At 35.4% G+C, this 17,119-nt stretch overlaps 1 protein-coding gene across 1 annotated transcript; it reads left to right on the forward strand.

The window, feature by feature from the left end:
• The first annotated feature begins 656 nt into the window (after positions 1 to 656).
• Positions 657 to 16,611, forward strand: plod1a (procollagen-lysine, 2-oxoglutarate 5-dioxygenase 1a). Its single transcript, XM_084138467.1, has 19 exons — positions 657 to 920; positions 1,599 to 1,690; positions 2,469 to 2,602; positions 2,726 to 2,889; positions 3,935 to 4,047; positions 4,244 to 4,307; positions 6,443 to 6,540; positions 6,628 to 6,729; positions 7,479 to 7,610; positions 9,712 to 9,833; positions 9,998 to 10,102; positions 10,390 to 10,515; positions 10,761 to 10,902; positions 11,027 to 11,140; positions 11,286 to 11,351; positions 12,669 to 12,773; positions 12,864 to 13,010; positions 13,553 to 13,678; positions 16,218 to 16,611. Exons 1-19 carry the CDS (start codon positions 836 to 838, stop codon positions 16,371 to 16,373), a joined length of 2,193 nt encoding a protein of 730 aa, XP_083994593.1. The 5' UTR covers positions 657 to 835; the 3' UTR covers positions 16,374 to 16,611.
• The last annotated feature ends 508 nt before the right edge of the window (positions 16,612 to 17,119 follow it).

A 17,119-nucleotide genomic window follows, 5' to 3' on the forward strand; every position in this document is an offset into this window, starting at 1 on the left:
TATAATATTCAGGTTAATTGGAAATAATATATAAAATAATTTCTGAATTTTAATAATAGGATTCTTACAGTCAGATCTTTCCTGAACCACTAAAGGTATGGATTTATTGCTGTTGTTGTTATTTTATTTTTGTAATGTATTTTATCTCTCTGGCTACATCTATTTTAATATTTTTAATTACTGTACATTTTTTGTGACAAATTAATATCAAGTTTACTATAGAGAAAGGAGTTCAGTATATAACACTTAATATATTCAAATAATAATAATAATCTGAATTTTAATAATAGGATTCTTATAATAAGATCTTTCCTGAACCACTAAAGGTTTATGGATTTATTGCTGTTATATATATATATATATATATATATATATATATATATATATATATATATATATATATATATATATATGTGTGTGTGTGTGTGTATGTGTATATATATATATATATATATATATATATATGTGTGTGTGTGTGTGTGTGTGTAATGTATTTTACCTCTGTGGCTTCATCTATTTTAATATTTTGAATTACATTGATTCGAGTATAATGAAGAGAAATTTCAACTGGTAGGTTATATGTAGCTATCCTAAATGTCAAGTCAGGGCAAGTTGTCACATTTTGGGGGGCAAGTTGTCATGTGTTTGAATGTACGGATTGTTACTGAGCTTTTTCTTCCTCTGCTCGTGTGGTCGGGGATCGAGGGGTGGGGAAAGACAGAAGTGGGTAGGCTGTGTGTGCTTGTACGGGAATATAACTAACTTTCTCTCGAGGAAAGGCCTTATTCCATCAGTCGCCGTTACTGTAGAGGTTTGAAGAATAACGGATCCGAACATGAGAGAAGTTCTGCTCTTTCTCGTGTGTTCGTTTGCGTCCTTTTCTCCGCTTCACTGCAGTCAGCAGGGCTTGATCCCCGAGGGTAAGGCTATGATTTCAGCTTATCACAGTCTTAGATAAACCACACCGCTTCTGTACATGATAATGTAAATCACTACTACAATTTCAACATGATTCATTGTAAGAGTTCGTTGCAAACCTGACTTGCTAGGTAAAGTTAGCCAGGCGTTACGGACTCACGCCGCTGACGTGGACCCTACGTGCAGATATCAGTGAGTTTATGAGGAAAAATTACAACAAAATTACATTACACTAAAACAGTTTACTTAATGTCTCAAACTGTAGTTGTGCGCAATGAGCAACAACAATGCGCAATGTGAGTGCAAAGGACATTTATTACTACATTGTAACGTTACGCGTAGTTTTCTCGTAACAGATTTATTGTCTAGGTAAACATGAATATGCTTGTAAATTGCATTGCAGAAGAAAAAAAAAATCACACATTAGTCATATGATTTAAAAAAAACGTATTCGTATAAAGAAATGTCACTTTTGCGGCAGAACTGGCCTTCTTGCGGCTGGTTTTAAATTGAATAAAAGCGACTGAATACCTATGTTAATATTCCAGCTGTGCATGGAGTTCTTCACAGGAGATGTGGGAAACCCATTAGGATGTGCTCTTCCAGCACGTAGGCAGGAGAACTGCTGTGGAGAAGTTTGACGGAGTTATCCACTCAGATTTGTGTTTTCTCTGTCTCAGGAGATCTTCTAGTTCTGACTGTCGCCACTAAGGAGACTGACGGCTTCAGACGGTTTTTGAGATCCGCAAAACAATTCAATTACTCCATCAAGGTAAGGCAGCTTTTTCCAGAAGTTTCCCTTTGAAAAAGTAATGAACATATTCCAATGTTCAGCTAAACATTGAGCATGTTATTAAAGTGGAAAGTGGAAAGTTACTGTTTAAGCGAAGTCTCTGCTTGGGTACATCCTACTGGGATTATTGCAATATTGCATTATGGCATTATTTTCATGACAATCACATTTTCTTTCAAAGTGCTTTCAAATAATACTATGACATATGATTATAGTCCAAAAGTTTAGGTTTAGTATTCTTAATACAACATGTTATTTCTCATGATTCCAGGGTGAAATATGAACCTGACAATTTTGTTAGATGGACCCTATATAACACAGTTTAGTCAATAGAAGCTTGTTTCCACCACTGAATAAATAATTATTGTGACTTTTTATCTCACAATTCTGACTTTTCTCCTCAGAATTGCGTGATATAAACACGCAATTGCAAGTTACAAAGTCAAAATTGCGAGATAGTCTCACAATTCTAAGAAATAAAGTAAGAATTGCAAGTTTTTCTCAGAGTTTTTGCTCAGAATTGTGAAAGTGACATGAAGTCCAAGTATGGTAACTAGATTTAGATACTGCTTTCACTCCATGGACTCTCTAATCATTAGGCCACAACTGCCCTGTGATATAAACGTGCAATTCTGATTTTTTTTTCTCTCAGAATTGTGAGATATAAAATCGCAATTATATTTTATTTTATATTTAAAACAAGCTTCCATAATAGTCTTCAGACAGATGCCTGACATTCTTTTGCCTTTTTTTGTAGGTTCTCGGAAGGGGTGAAACATGGAAAGGTGGAGATTACATGTCACCTCCAGGTGGAGGGCAGAAAGTGCGCTTGCTGAAGTCTGCTCTGGAGGAGATACACGAGGAGAACAAACTCATTCTTTTTGTGGACAGGTAGTTATGTCCATTATAAATAAATACATTATATTTGGAGTGTGTTGATATGCATGTACTCTTTCAAGCATCATTGCTGATCATTGACAGTAACAATTATTTTTACGCTCTGGCTTTCCACAGCTATGATGTAATCTTTTCTTCTGGTCCAAAAGAGCTGCTGAAGAAGTTTCAGCAGGCCAAACACAAAGTTGTGTTTTCTGCCGAGACTCTCATCTGGCCAGATCGTCACTTGGAAGACAAACATCCTCATGTCAGGGAAGGGAAGAGGTTCCTTGGAGCAGGAGGCATGTTTTTCTCATTTTTCGATTAACATTGTAGAGCTTTAGACATACTGAATGCTCTGTTAGCTCAATTTTGTATAGTTTTAGATGCAAAATGGATTTGGATGCAAAAAAATCAGTCCTCCTGGGAAGTTTGTATTAACGAGTTGGAAATGCGTAATTACACCATCAGATGTGTTCAAATCACTTTAGTTGAAATAAGATGTCAACGTCTTTTTTCTATAAAACAGCATATTTTTTTACTCTACTAATCAAGAATGCACACTAGGTGTGTTTTTGCTTTTTTAATGTTTTTATGTAGGTACGGCAACCTTAATTGTTATATATATTCTATTGAATTTGTAAATTAAACTTAGCAAGTTTTATTATGTATATGTATACACAAATAAATTAAATTTTATTTAATTTTAATTGAATAAATAAAATAAAAAGGCTCTTTTTAGTACCATTAACCACCCCTCATTCTCATTACTGTAAAGCTGCAATAAAAATCATTGTCCTGTCAAGATACTATTAAAATTGTTAAATTAAATTACAACTATGATGTATATACAATTGTACTTCTCAGTTCTGATTACAGTAAGAGAATGACTTTTGTTCAGAATACTGTACGGTGCATCTAACAATGTTAACCAATTCATCCTGCATTAGCTAATACCAAACACACCACTAACTAAAATGTATTCTAATCTTATAATTCAGTGGTTGAATATAATTGCGATTAGCTCATTCGTAGAGAGTTTCATTTTAGTAAGAATGGCTTATTAAGAAGTTTGAGGCTTCTTCCTTTTTTTAATTTCCTTTTTCACAGTCTCAGAATGTTCCAGAAACATTCATATTTATATGGTGATGTCAGAGATTAACAGCTGTGGAGTTTAATCAGGACATCTGTATTGTCATCTGTGGCCTCTCTTAAAAGTCACTCACTTCTTTATTTGCACAATAGTTAAAAGATGCCTTTCAGATGATCTAAACCAGAGAATAACACATTTTTGTGTCTATTTATAGGCATTTCCCATTCTAGCGCTGGTTGTTTTCTTTTTTCTAGGCTTCATTGGCTATGCACCCAACCTTAAAGAGATGCTTTCTGACTGGTCAGGAGCTGATAGTGACAGTGACCAGCTCTTTTTCACCAAGATATACATCAACCCAGAGAAAAGAGTGAGTGTTTTGGTATAGTTTATATTTTAAGTGGTGGCAACCATGGTGTGGTTTCCTAAAACTTTATTGCTCTGTTTTAGGGTACATTGCCTCGTTTACAGAATGCACATTCAAGTTCACAGTTTTCAGTAATGACACATATTAAATGTGTGTACGCTGCGTTTTGAGGTTTTCTTCCCTGTTATTTCCTCTTTAGAAGTCCATAAATATAACTGTGGACAACAAGTGCAGATTGTTCCAGAATCTTCATGGAGCTCTTGGTAAGTGTATCATTTTGTGTCCTTACAGCCTGCTTTAGAAAAATTACCATTATAAGATTTTAATTGGAGAGGAGTTCCAACATAAACTCTGTTGAGACTTTAAAGATGCTTCTGCAAAATTGTCACTAGCATCAGCTCTCTGAAGGAGAACATCCGGTTTTATGCTCTCCAAAAGTGCAGCGTCAGTAGAGTTCTTGCTCTCTGATACCTGCTGGAAGTTTCCTCTTTCTGTAACCTTTCAGTTTAATGAGGAATCGCTAATGAAATGCTTTTATGAGGGTCTCAAATGCTGATTGGTTTCATGTGAACTAAAGCTCTTGTGTGTGAGTTTAAAGCTGTTTTCTGCTCGACTGGCAGCTGTAGTTTTGACTCGCTGCCAGATTGTGGGAGGAGAGTGAGTTTCCCAGTTGCCTGTAATGGCATTTGTGGCTGGAATGCTAGAGCTAACGGTTAGATGTGCTTGTGGACACGTACACCATCTCAGCAGGATGTTACAACCCAGGTGTGCGACACTGCAGCTACTGTATAGTTGGGCTTAAAGAATACACTATACATTTTGTCTGGGAAAAGGCTGTTAGCCTATAGTACCATAAATATTTAAGTATGCTGTCATTTGTATGAGATTAATAACCATAAAGTAACCAAATTTAATAATCATGAAGTAAGATTCATTTGGAAATTTATGACAAATTCACAAATGTTTGATTTGGGTTTGGTAAAATTAGCTTTTTTCTGGACCCAAAGTGTATTTTGGTAGAATTGTGCATTGTAGTGTTACCTACAGTTTATTTAAACCACCTTAAAGGGATAGTTCACCCAAAAATGAAAATTCTGTCATTGATTACTCGCCCTCATGTCGTTCCAAACCCATAAGGCTTTTGTTCATCTTCAGAACACAAATTAAGATCTTTTTGATGAAATCTGAGAGCTTTCTGTCCCTCCATTGACAGAACTACCACTTTGACGCTTCAAAAAGTTCATAAAGAGATCGAGAATCGAGCAGTTTAGTCAAAATTTTCTGAAGAGACACGATCGCTTTATATGATACGAGAACAAACCTCTTGCAGAAGCTCAATCGTGCTGCGTAACATGAGAATGAACCTCATGGGTTCTTGAGGAAGTTCAAAAAGTACTGTGTAACACAAGAATGAACCTCATTGATTCTTGCACGTCAAGCAAACATGCTTGAGCTTCCGTTTGTTATAACTGATGTGTGAGTTGATGAATGTTTATATGTGAATAAAAGCCTAAATTAAATCTGTTCATCATTTAAAGCGATCCAATCTCTTCAGAAAATTTGGACTAATCTGCTCAATTCATATGGAGTCGTTTTACAATCTCTTCATGAATTTTTTGAAGCGTCAAAGTGGTAGTTGCGTAGCTGTCATTGGAGGGACAAAAATCACTCAGATTTCATTAAAAAGATCTTTATTTGCCTTCCAAAAATGAACGAAAGCATTACGGGTTTGGGTGAACTAACCCTTTAATGCCTGTCCCCAAATACCAGTGTAATTTTTAATCAATCTAAGAGTTTGTTATGATCTTTGGTGTCGAACACAGCACTAAGATCAAGTAAAACTAGTATTGAGATGCAGCCTTTGTCAGAAGCGAGAAGTAAGTCATTTGTAATTTTACCGAGCGCAGTTTCTGTGAATTCTGGGAATTCTGACTGAATTTTTTTTATAGATATCATTTTTTGGCAAGAAAGAACAAGAACTTATACAAGTTTTCTAGAATTGATATAAATATTGATGCAGTAAATTTTAGTAATAAACTTTTGTAATAAAAAAACAGAGCATTAAGAAACTATAAAGAAAGGAAACATTAAACTGTGAATTTTGCTATTAATCCCTCATTCATCCTAATGGCAATATCAGGTCCATTGGAATTCATGTAAACAGTGAAAAGTTCACTGTTTAAGCTTCAAAAGGCTGTTTCAAAAGCCTTTTTACTCTTTCAATATCAGAGGTATCCATTACAGATACCCAAGAGAGATTCATCCAAACATCTGTGGAGGAAATCATTATAAATAGGCCAGTGGATATTTATGGCTATTTAACTAACTACACAGTGATTCAAACTAAATTCATGATTAATAATATCTTTGAATAATTATTATTTTATTGCATGAACAGATGAAGTCGTGCTGAAGTTTGAAAATGGACGTGTGCGAGCCAGAAATGTACTTTATGACACGCTACCCGTTATTATCCATGGCAATGGACCCACCAAAGTAAATCAATTTTCTGTCATGATCTGAATAACTAAGCTATCTGTCTTCTTTGGTCTAATCATTTTTATTACTTGCTGTTTCTTTCAGCTTCAGATAAACTACATAGGAAACTATATCCCAAATCTGTGGACATTTGAGACTGGCTGCACAATTTGTAAAGAGGATCTGCGTCCGCTTTCTGGACTCCAGGTGGGCCTTACATTTACTACTATTACCACAGTTTACCATTAGTGTTTTTTTTATTTTGATTATTATTATGAAAATAATCCTGAAGCTTATTATTAAGGCTAAGAACCCGGAAGACCAATTTGCCGCTGGCTGCTTTGAGATTTTCCTATAGGGTTTTAAAATGGGGTTTTTCGATTTTTGTGTAAAATAAAGCCTGTGGTAAACATAACTGGACTTTACTTTGATGTTTTGTTCTTGTTGCATTTATAAAGGTATTGCTGTTTTTATATTGTTTTATTACATGATTTTAAGTCCACTTTTACAGATCCCCACATGACATGTAGGGGAAGAAAAAAATATTGCGTTGAGCCGCAAATTAAGAATTTGTTTCCTTGACTGATTAATTAGCTCCCTTGTTTTATCATATGTGGCCACAGTATATATTTTTTCTTATGTATGACAGGTGCGGGGCTGCATACACTTAAATAAACATGATAATAATGTAAAGATTGATACTGTGTAGTTGTTACCTTAAAGAGCTGTTTATACCTGATCTGACCCTTAAAAAGAACTGGTGTTACCTGCTTTAGTCAGACTGATTAAGTCACATTAAATATTATTGTTGATATTGATATTGTTTATGCTATAAGTATTCATAGACACCTCTGTAGAGAGTTTAAACTTCTGCATTTCAATTTAAATGAAGCTTTAGCTGAATAATTGTTTGGTGTATTAATTGTTTGCCTGTTTGTTTTATTTTTCGTCTACAGGAGAGTGAATATCCTGTAGTGGTCATTGGGGTCTTCATCCAGCAGCCCACCCCCTTCGTCACTGTGTTCTTTGAGCGCTTACTTAATCTCAAATACCCCAAAAACCGGCTCAGATTATTAATTTATAATCAGGTAAAATATTATGTGCAGATTTATAACTCCAGTATGTATTTTTTAACAGTTAAAAGGTAACACTTTACAATAAGGTTTCATTTGTTAACATTAATTAACTACATTAGTTCTGTCATGACAACTCTTGGGAGATTGGTATGGTATTTGAATCTTTGAGCAGCAAGCTCATTGGCCAGCAACCAATCAGCTGTGCTATGTAGATAATGACATGATTGCTACCTATCAGCCTGCACCATCTAGAATTTCATGCAGGAACTAGGTAATTAAAGGGATACTTCACCGATTAGCATTAAGCTTTGTATCAGTAGAAACCCGGTAGTATTTTCGAATGACCGTGCTTCCCTCCCTCATGTCTCCCTGAGACGAGAGATTTCTGTATTGTGTGTCTGCAAAAAACTCAGATGATGCAAAAATCGTCATTTAGCGTCATCAGAGGCTTTTTTGGCCAGAGGCGAGAGACTACAGCCAGTAGGAGGAGCTCGTCCCGCATGTGTTCAACCCGCCCATAGGGGGATCTCACGATAAAACGGCGTCTTTTCAGTTTCGAGTCAACTAGTAGCCTAGTTGTATCATTTCTTCCGACACTGCCCTCTGTAACCGGTAGGCGTGGCTTGGGAGTGGCCTCGTAGGGCAGCGAAGCAAGTGCATTCTGGGAGTTGTTGTCTTTCATCCACATGAGCCAAAAATACATTTTCTGGCTTTTCTCAGTCTAGAAGGCACAAACTTCTAAAATAATTTCACATTTCTACTACATAAATGACCCAGTTTAAATGCACATTCATCGTTCCAGCGGTGAAATATCCCTTTAACATGAACTAATAATGAACTAACTTTTTTAAATACATTTTTAAAATATTTTCTTTTTATTTGTTAACATTAGATAATGCATTGTGAACTACTATGAACAATGAACTAACATTAATCAATGCTTTCAAAAATATATTGCTCATTGCTAGTTCACGTTAGCTAATGTTTACAAATGTTACCAGCTGAGCTCTTGAAGTTTGACAGTCTTTATTAGAATCTATCTTACGAGACATAATGTGCTAATTCTAATTTCTGTATAAAATAAACAATTTAAATACAAGCTTGCTTGCAATCACATCATTCTCTATAGGGCACAGCTGATTGGTTCCTGCTGTATCAGTAGTCAATGAGCTCGCTGTTCAACCTTCAAATACTTGGTCATCATTTGCTGTAGCAGTGTAGCGCGCTTTCAGAAACCCTCCACCTCCCCCAGCTCCACCTGTATAGATCTGCTACGAGTAAAGGCCCCGATATACTCACGGCGGAGATCTTTTTCGTTCTTAGGCGTAAAATGAAGTTCGAAATGCGTGACCAGAGATATTCCATTATTGAACATCAAACGCAGCGTTTAGATGAATATGTAAATATGTGCTGCACACTTTCCCCTCAGTAACAAAATAAACCACACAACAAAATTGAGAAAACAGCAAGTATTTTTTAATAAAGCATAAGAAAAGCATCTGATCATAGCAACGTGGATATGTTTGCGCGAGCTCTGCAATTCGGCACTATAGTAAAGTCACATCACGTTTATTTATATAGCACTTTATACAATAGATTGCTTAAAATCAAGCAGCTTTGCCGTATTAAACAGCGTTTACCAGCCTTAGCAAACTTTTTCGTAAAGTTCGCTTTGGCAAGCTGTTTCAAACTCCCAAAACAGACTCCAAATGAACTTCATTTGTTCAAAATGACGTCACAGCAGTTTGTTCTTCGACTTCGCTTGAAGTATATCTGGGCCTTAATTCATGTATGCTATATTGTCCAGCAGCAGCTTGTTTTACTTGCTCACAGCAGCAGCAATAACAGCAGCAGCGTAGCAGATCTTTTCCACCAAGACCTATCATATCTATACCAAACTCTCTGAGAGTTGTCACGACTGAACTAAGTTACGTGAAACAAAACAAGATCGGTATCAGGAAACCAATACGCCTGTCCTGTCCTGTCCTGTTTAATACAGTGTGCCTGTTGAGTATCACATTATCTTCTTTTTATTTTAATTATTGTCATTGCTCTTTTTTATATTCAGTGCATAATAATGAGGGACAATACTTCTGAATACTTTCTTTTGCAGGAATCACACCACGAACAACAGGTGCGTACATTTCTAGAGCATCACGAGTCTGAATACCAGGGTGTGAAGCTGATTGGACCAGAGGAGGATATAGATCCTGTGACCTCACGTAATATTGGCTTGTAAGTGTTCTTTTTAAATTCATATTTCATATTTATTTTTACAAAGAGTACATTTAAATATGGTGCACCTAAACCTGGGAATGGAACCTGGGAAACAGTTGTACAAATAGCTCCTCTATGCTTTGACTATACCATTCATTTATTTTTTTATGTTTTTGTTGCAGCGATATGTGTCGAGACGACATTGACTGTGAATACTTCTTCAGCATAGAAGTGGATGTGGTTTTAAAGAATGAAGACACACTTAGAATCTTAATTGAGCTCAATAAGTAAGTGAATAAGACGTAAAGAATTGAATGTACTTAACAAATGAAAATTATACATTTAAAAGTAATGTGTTTCTTTACTCGTTACCTGAAAAAAGTAATCTGATTACATACAGTAACTCACGTTACTTGTAATGCATTACTCTCACTTTACTCATTAAAACGCTTAGTATTTGAGTTGTGAAGTTGTCTAAATGTTTTCTAGACGAAGAAACTTCTAGTTAGCACACTAGGTTTTTAATGGGTCTTTTTTTCTTGAATTATAATCATTATTTTTATGAACCTCACAGGCCTTTCATTGCGCCAATGTTGACCAAACCTGGGCGACTGTGGACAAACTTCTGGGGTGCGCTCAGTGCGGACGGGTACTACGCTAGGTCAGAGGATTACGTGGATATCGTTCAAGGAAACCGCGTGTAAGTTGATTTTTAGTTCGGTTCATTTGTCCTGTTATTTTAAACAATCATGTGATATCATAAAAAATCGACAGACATGTATGTATATGTGAATGTTTTTATCTCAGCTATCTAATTTGAGTGATCATTTTCTTTAGCATTTTAAATGACGAGTATATTTCACTGCTCTAAAAATATGAAGTCTTTGAAATTCATCAAACCTGGATGAATGGCAAATATATGATCATTCTCTGGTGCCTCCACAGGGGTTTGTGGAATGTGCCATACGTCTCTAACATATTCCTGGTAAAAGCGGATGCATTGAGGACTGACCTCAAAGCTCCTGACCTGTTTGAATCCGCAACGCTTGATCCAGATATGGCCTTCTGCGCCAACGTTCGGAACAAGGTCAGACATGAAACTCAAAAAAATATTGTACAAATCACCATAAGAAATCACTTAGTGACAAGTGTAATAAACTACTAAATACTTTGCTGTCATTGACTGATATGTTTTTTGGTTTCATTCCTAGGGCGTCTTCATGTTTGTAACAAATATGCAGACTTACGGTCGAGTTTTATCAACTGATAATTACCAGACAAATCATTTGCACAATGATCTCTGGCAGATCTTTGAAAATCCTGTGGTAAGATAAAATATAACATCAGACAATATTTATTCAAATGTTATACAAGACATTCTTGCTTTATTGTACATTTTTTAACAATGTTACTTTATTTACTCTTTGTTTTTGCCTTAATGTTCTTAATTTTTCTCTCTCTGTGAAACAGGAATGGGAGGAAAGATACATTCATGAGAATTATTCCAAAATTTTGAGAGATGGGCTTATTGAAACGGTGAGTATTCACACAAAGCACACAATAATAGCAGCATTTTCTGAAAAAAAATTACATTAAATACTGTATAAGATTATTATCCTGTCCACGAGAAGGTATCAAATGACTGTTCAAAAGTTTTGGGGTTCAAGAGTTTTTATTTTATTTTATTTTTTAAAAGAAAATAATACTTTTATTCAGCAAGGATGCATTTAATTGATCAAAATTGATTACAAAAGATTTCTGTTTCAAATTAGATTTTTTTATTTATCAAAGATTCCTCAAAAATGTATCATGGGGTTGCACAAATATGTTTTCAACACTGATAATAATAAGAAATATTTTTGAGCAGCAAATCAGCATATTAGACTGATTTCTGAAGGATCATGTGACACTGAAGACTGGAGTAATGATGATGAAAATTCAGCTTTGATCACAGGAATAAATATAAGGAATAAGTATATTTGAAAATATATTAAAACAGAAAACGGGTATCTTAAAGAGTAATAATATTTCACTATATTACAGTCTTTACTGTATTTCTGATCAAATAAATGGTGAACATCAGAGACTTAAAAAACAACAAAAAAAACATTAAAAAATCTTTCCGACCCCAAACTTTTGAATGTCAATTTTGGTAACTTTTATTTCGATGGTCCACTTTAGACATTCTACTGACTATAAGTAACTTTGCAACTACATGTCAGCTTATTCGACCCTAACCCTAAAGCGGGTCGCACACCGGACGCGCAGCTCAGCGCCGCGCCGCGCCACGTCTAGGACAACTCTCACCTGAAAATCCGATAACATCAGCAATTTTCTGATTTCTGTAAATAAATATAAAACTAAATGTATATTGCAGCACAGGGTGAAGTCCGTATATACATTAACTACGATTTGAGACACATAAATGTAAATTTAATATAAAACTATGTAAATGGCGCTCTGTGGCGCGGCAGGATTTTGAACACGGTCCTGAGCCGTTGCTGGGCGCCGCGGACAGACGCCGCCGGTGTGTGTACTCTCATAGAGAATAATGTGTTCGAATTTAAAAGACGTGGCGCTGAGCTGCGCGTCCGGTGTGCGACCCCCTTAACAGTCTACTAATACTGTACAATGACTGGTAGTTGACATGTAGTTGCGAAGTTACTTATATTTAATAGAATGTCTAAAATTGACCATCAACATAAAATGTAACTTAGGGGTTAGGGGTTTGTTAAAGTCACCAAACCTAAGAAGGAGCTATAGTAATAGTGATGACTAGCTCTGCAACTGATTTTGAGTCTTTTGTAAAGTAATTATAATTTAAACTTTGCTTGTTTGGAATTCCCTGTGTAGCCGTGCCCTGATGTGTTCTGGTTCCCTGTTTTCTCCGACGTGGCCTGCAATGATTTTGTTGAAGAGATGGAACATTTTGGCCAGTGGTCAGGAGGTGGAAATGTGGTATGTTGTTGTTTTTCTCTGTTTCATCTCCATGCTATTTTGCCTTACCATAGTATTTAACTGAAAAAAACTTTTTTTTTGTTCTTTTAGGACACTAGAATCCAAGGTGGATATGAAAATGTCCCCACTATTGATATCCACATGAATCAAGTGGGATACGATAAAGAATGGCAGAAGTTCCTTTTGGATTATATAGCGCCGGTCACAGAGAAAATGTTTCCAGGGTACTACACAAGGGTGAGCCTTTCTTTGTTCTCCTGACATTGAAAAACAAATTATTATATTTGTCTTGAAGTACACTAGTGTGCAAAAGTTTGAAATAATTCAAAAAAATTATGCATTTAAGCAAGGACACGTTAAATTGACTGTAAAGACTTGGATAATTTGATGGATAGAAAGTTGAAAAGAACAACATTTATTTTAAAATATACATTTTTTTTAACACTATAAATATATTTAAATATTTCAAATACATTAAAAATCTTCATTAATTTATGATAATCTTCAATATTCAGTCAGGTGATGTTTGCATGATATGCCTTAAAGTCAGTATGAAGTGGTGTTCACAATCTATTTTATTGCCATGCATGTGACATATTTCTGGCCAAACGAGATATTTGAGAACTTTTGTGAAATCTTTTATCCTTGTGGTCGTGAAAATTTCTGTTATGTTCCTCCAGAATGGAGGTCTTTCTATGTTTTTCTTTGGGCCAGCTGATCCTCTGCACGTGATTGCTGCATGATGACTCTGCATCTGTCTGTGTGATTGTCCCCTGCAGGCTCAGTTTGATCTGGCATTTGTAGTTAGATATAAGCCTGATGAACAACCTTCATTAAGACCACATCATGACGCTTCCACTTTCACCGTCAATATAGCTCTCAATCAAGTGGGGATTGATTATCAGGTGAGTGAACTATGAGCTGTGAAGTTTGGCTGTGCTGTACACAGTTTTCTTTTTGTTAAACCTCTGGTGCTGCTCGAGTGGCGGTCAAAAATGTCAGATTTTTTTTTTTTTTTTAACATTTCAATTAAACTAATGAATTATAGTTCGATAATGTTTTTTATTTAATATTTTGTATTTTTAGTGGATTTTATGGTACTAAATTATATGGAATACTTATGATCTATTTATTAACTGTTAATTACTTTTTGAGCATATACTTGAAAATTAAATTTCCAACTTCATGTCATAAATCATTCATCAACGATTTTGGAGCACAGACTAAATTTTGGTCTCTTTTTAAAGAAGACACTTGGCTGATTATTGCTGTTAAAATATAACTAAATTAGTTAATTTAGTTAAACTAAATAGTTAAAAAAGTGAAACTAAAAAAAGTGTTTATTATTATGGAAAATGCATAAGTACTATTTTTAAATTTTATATTAAATATATATCTTCCAAAACATGTTTTACTCTAAAACTGTGTGAAAATCAAAGACATAAATATAAATAAGTTGTGTTTCAAATTTGAGGTTTGTATCTTAAAAAAATAGCTTTCAGTTATATGTTGTTTGGGCGCAGTACCAAAAGTTTCCACTAGATGAAATTCGCTTCCCATTCGTCATTTTTACCAAGTTTAGAAAAGTAAAACATTCTAAAAAAATTTAAAACGTACATTTTTTCGGTCAAAAGTGACCGAACAGCAATTGAGGGTTAAATACTTGTTTTTTTTACACAAAAAAATTAAACAATTGTGTCATTTATATTGACCAAGTGCATTTTTATATTGGTCTAATTGAAAATCATGGTTTCCGATTTACATCTACATCTGTTATTTGTGTTCTACACAACCAATTTCAATTTCTCTTCTAAATTTGATTTCTTTGCTTTCAATGAATTTAAAGGAGAACTCCGGGCAATTTTTAAGTTAATCTTGATCGTTAGACCTTTGTGAGTACTGTCTATAGAAAAAAAAACGAACCGGATCGGTGCTTGCAACACGGAGCTACTACAGCTAATGTCCAGAGCTCCCACTCAGCTATAACGGCAGTTATGGGGGCATATACATAAAGGGTGTCTTTGTGCCTGTTAACAGACACAAAATACAATTAAAATGTCTGTCCAACATGAACAGGGCCCTTACATGACAACAAGATGCGTTTAGCAACTTAGCCATTGTTTAAATTCACCTAAATAGTGTTTTAGACGGCTAGCTGTAGTCTCGCGCTGAAGTCCCGTGGGAACTCAGTTGTAGCCGGAAAAGGTAAACAACCGTGTGCAGGTGGGAGGAGCGTTGTGTGTGTGAAGAGTGATGATCGGAGTTCTCCTTTAGCTGTAGTAGCTCCGTGTTGCAAGCACCGATGCGGTTCGTTTTTTTTTCTATAGACAGTACATACAAAGGTCTAACGATCAAGATTAACTTAAAAATTGCCCGGAGTTCTCCTTTAATTCTCTAAAATGTTGACATAACTGAAACTGTAGTTCTCAGCATGCTTTGCATGGGACTTAAGACAACTCTTAAAAACAATCTTTCTGACATGACATGAATGTACCATGAGTGGATGAGTTTATCTGTTCGGCTGATGATGTTTAACAGTAAAAACAGAAAAAGATTTTATTTTACTTCAGGACGATGGAACTGGAAAAGCTAAAATGCTAACTTGTTTCCGCGTTTTCTGGACTACAAAAATACATCATCCCTGCACCACCCCTAAACAGTAGCTAGCTAATATGATCTTATAATTAAGTGAATTCACACACACACACACACACACACACACACACATGTTGTGTTTTCATAGATTGAATGGTTTTTATACTGTACAAACTGTATATTCTATCCCCCTACACCTAAACCTACCCATCACAGAAAACTTTCTGCATTTAAAAACAAAAAATGAGTTATAAGCTATTTTCCTCATAGGGACCAAAAAATGTCTTCACAAGGACAAGGTTTTCGGATATCGCCATCTTTGTGGGGACATTTTGTCTCAATATTTAAAATATAATTTGAAAAAAAAAAGAATAAAGTTGGCTGTAACAAATGAAAGCATTTCCTTTTTAAATTGGGTCCAATGTATAATTCTTTCAGTTTAGTTTTGTATACAGAATCAAACCTACAGTACTATAAACGTAGGGTTTCATATCTTAAATTTAAGGTATGCAAACTGTTGGTTTGTGAAATGTTTATGTTGTAACACAGCAGCATGTCTTGACCTGCAGCTCTCCCGAGAGCTTGAGATGTGGAGACATGCTGAAACTTGCTCAGATATTATATATTATATCCATGTGTTGGAACACAAATGGGTCTCTGGCATGGGATGGGATACCCTTTCACTCTATTTTTTTGGGATGTAAATTATTATCAGATTTTTTTAAATGTCTTGTTTCTCTCATTTTTCATGTTTGTAAAGTGAAATTGTTAACTTTCGTTTCTGCTATTTTGAAGCAGTATGATAGAGCAAGAGCACAATGTATTAACGATCAGTGACTTTCTGTTCAGGGTGGCGGCTGTCGGTTCTTGAGGTACAACTGCTCCGTTACAGCTCCCAGGAAAGGCTGGGCGCTCTTGCACCCTGGACGCCTCACTCACTACCACGAGGGTCTGCCCACCTTAGAGGGGGTCAGATACATCTCTGTCTCATTTGTGGATCCTTGAACTTGAAGTGCGTAGTCCAACTGGAGGCTAGAAAAACAATCAACAAGAACATTTTGACACAGTGCCTTACATTGTGAATATGTCAGTGTATATATATATTTTTCACATTTTTTGTTACATAAAGGCCTCTTTTGATAATGATCGATGAATGTTGAAAGCAGTTTGACAGATCACTATGCAAATGCAATGGCATTTTACTCATTTATTTATTGTCATTTATTAAAGGGTTTATTCCATATAGATGATGTGGATTTCAATAATGTATCTGTCCTTGCTTTGACATTCACAAGAGTTGTTTTCATTATTGATGCCCTTCAAGCAATTGGTGCTGCTGTTTGAAAATAATCAGACAAATGGTTTGTTTTCTTACTGCTTAATGTCGCTTGTTCTTGTTTATTAATCAGACATGCCATGAATTTTGGAAGAAAACAATAAAAAAGAGAAAATTCCATAATGGTTAATGCATGGTACAAATATGCCCACCCCCTATGACAATTCTGTTATCATTTTTCTGCTCCGTCATGCTCTTCTCTCATTTCACAAGGAACACTAATCTGAAATCGAATCCTTCCCACATTACCACATTTTTTTCTAAGTAAACACTGAGTTCACTTTCTTGGGCACTTCTAAAAATGCGTTTACCTAGTCACGTAAGACCGGTGACTTTTCACTTCGCTGGTGAGGATGGACCAATCACAGTTGTTTTGATGACTGGATTTTTTTTAATTAATATATTATTAATTTTA

The sequence above is a fragment of the Abramis brama genome (assembly GCF_963993115.1).
Source record: "Abramis brama genome assembly, chromosome: 16".
In the NCBI taxonomy this organism is placed as follows: domain Eukaryota; kingdom Metazoa; phylum Chordata; class Actinopteri; order Cypriniformes; family Leuciscidae; genus Abramis; species Abramis brama.

Coding starts and splice junctions, on each gene's coding strand:
- plod1a (XM_084138467.1), top strand. CDS start 836: ATGAGAGAAGTTCTGCTCTTTCTCGTGTGTTCGTTTGCGTCCTTTTCT. Junction 4,048..4,243: donor ACATCAACCCAGAGAAAAGA/GTGAGTGTTTTG, acceptor TTTCCTCTTTAG/AAGTCCATAAATATAACTGT. Junction 7,611..9,711: donor GATTATTAATTTATAATCAG/GTAAAATATTAT, acceptor TTTCTTTTGCAG/GAATCACACCACGAACAACA.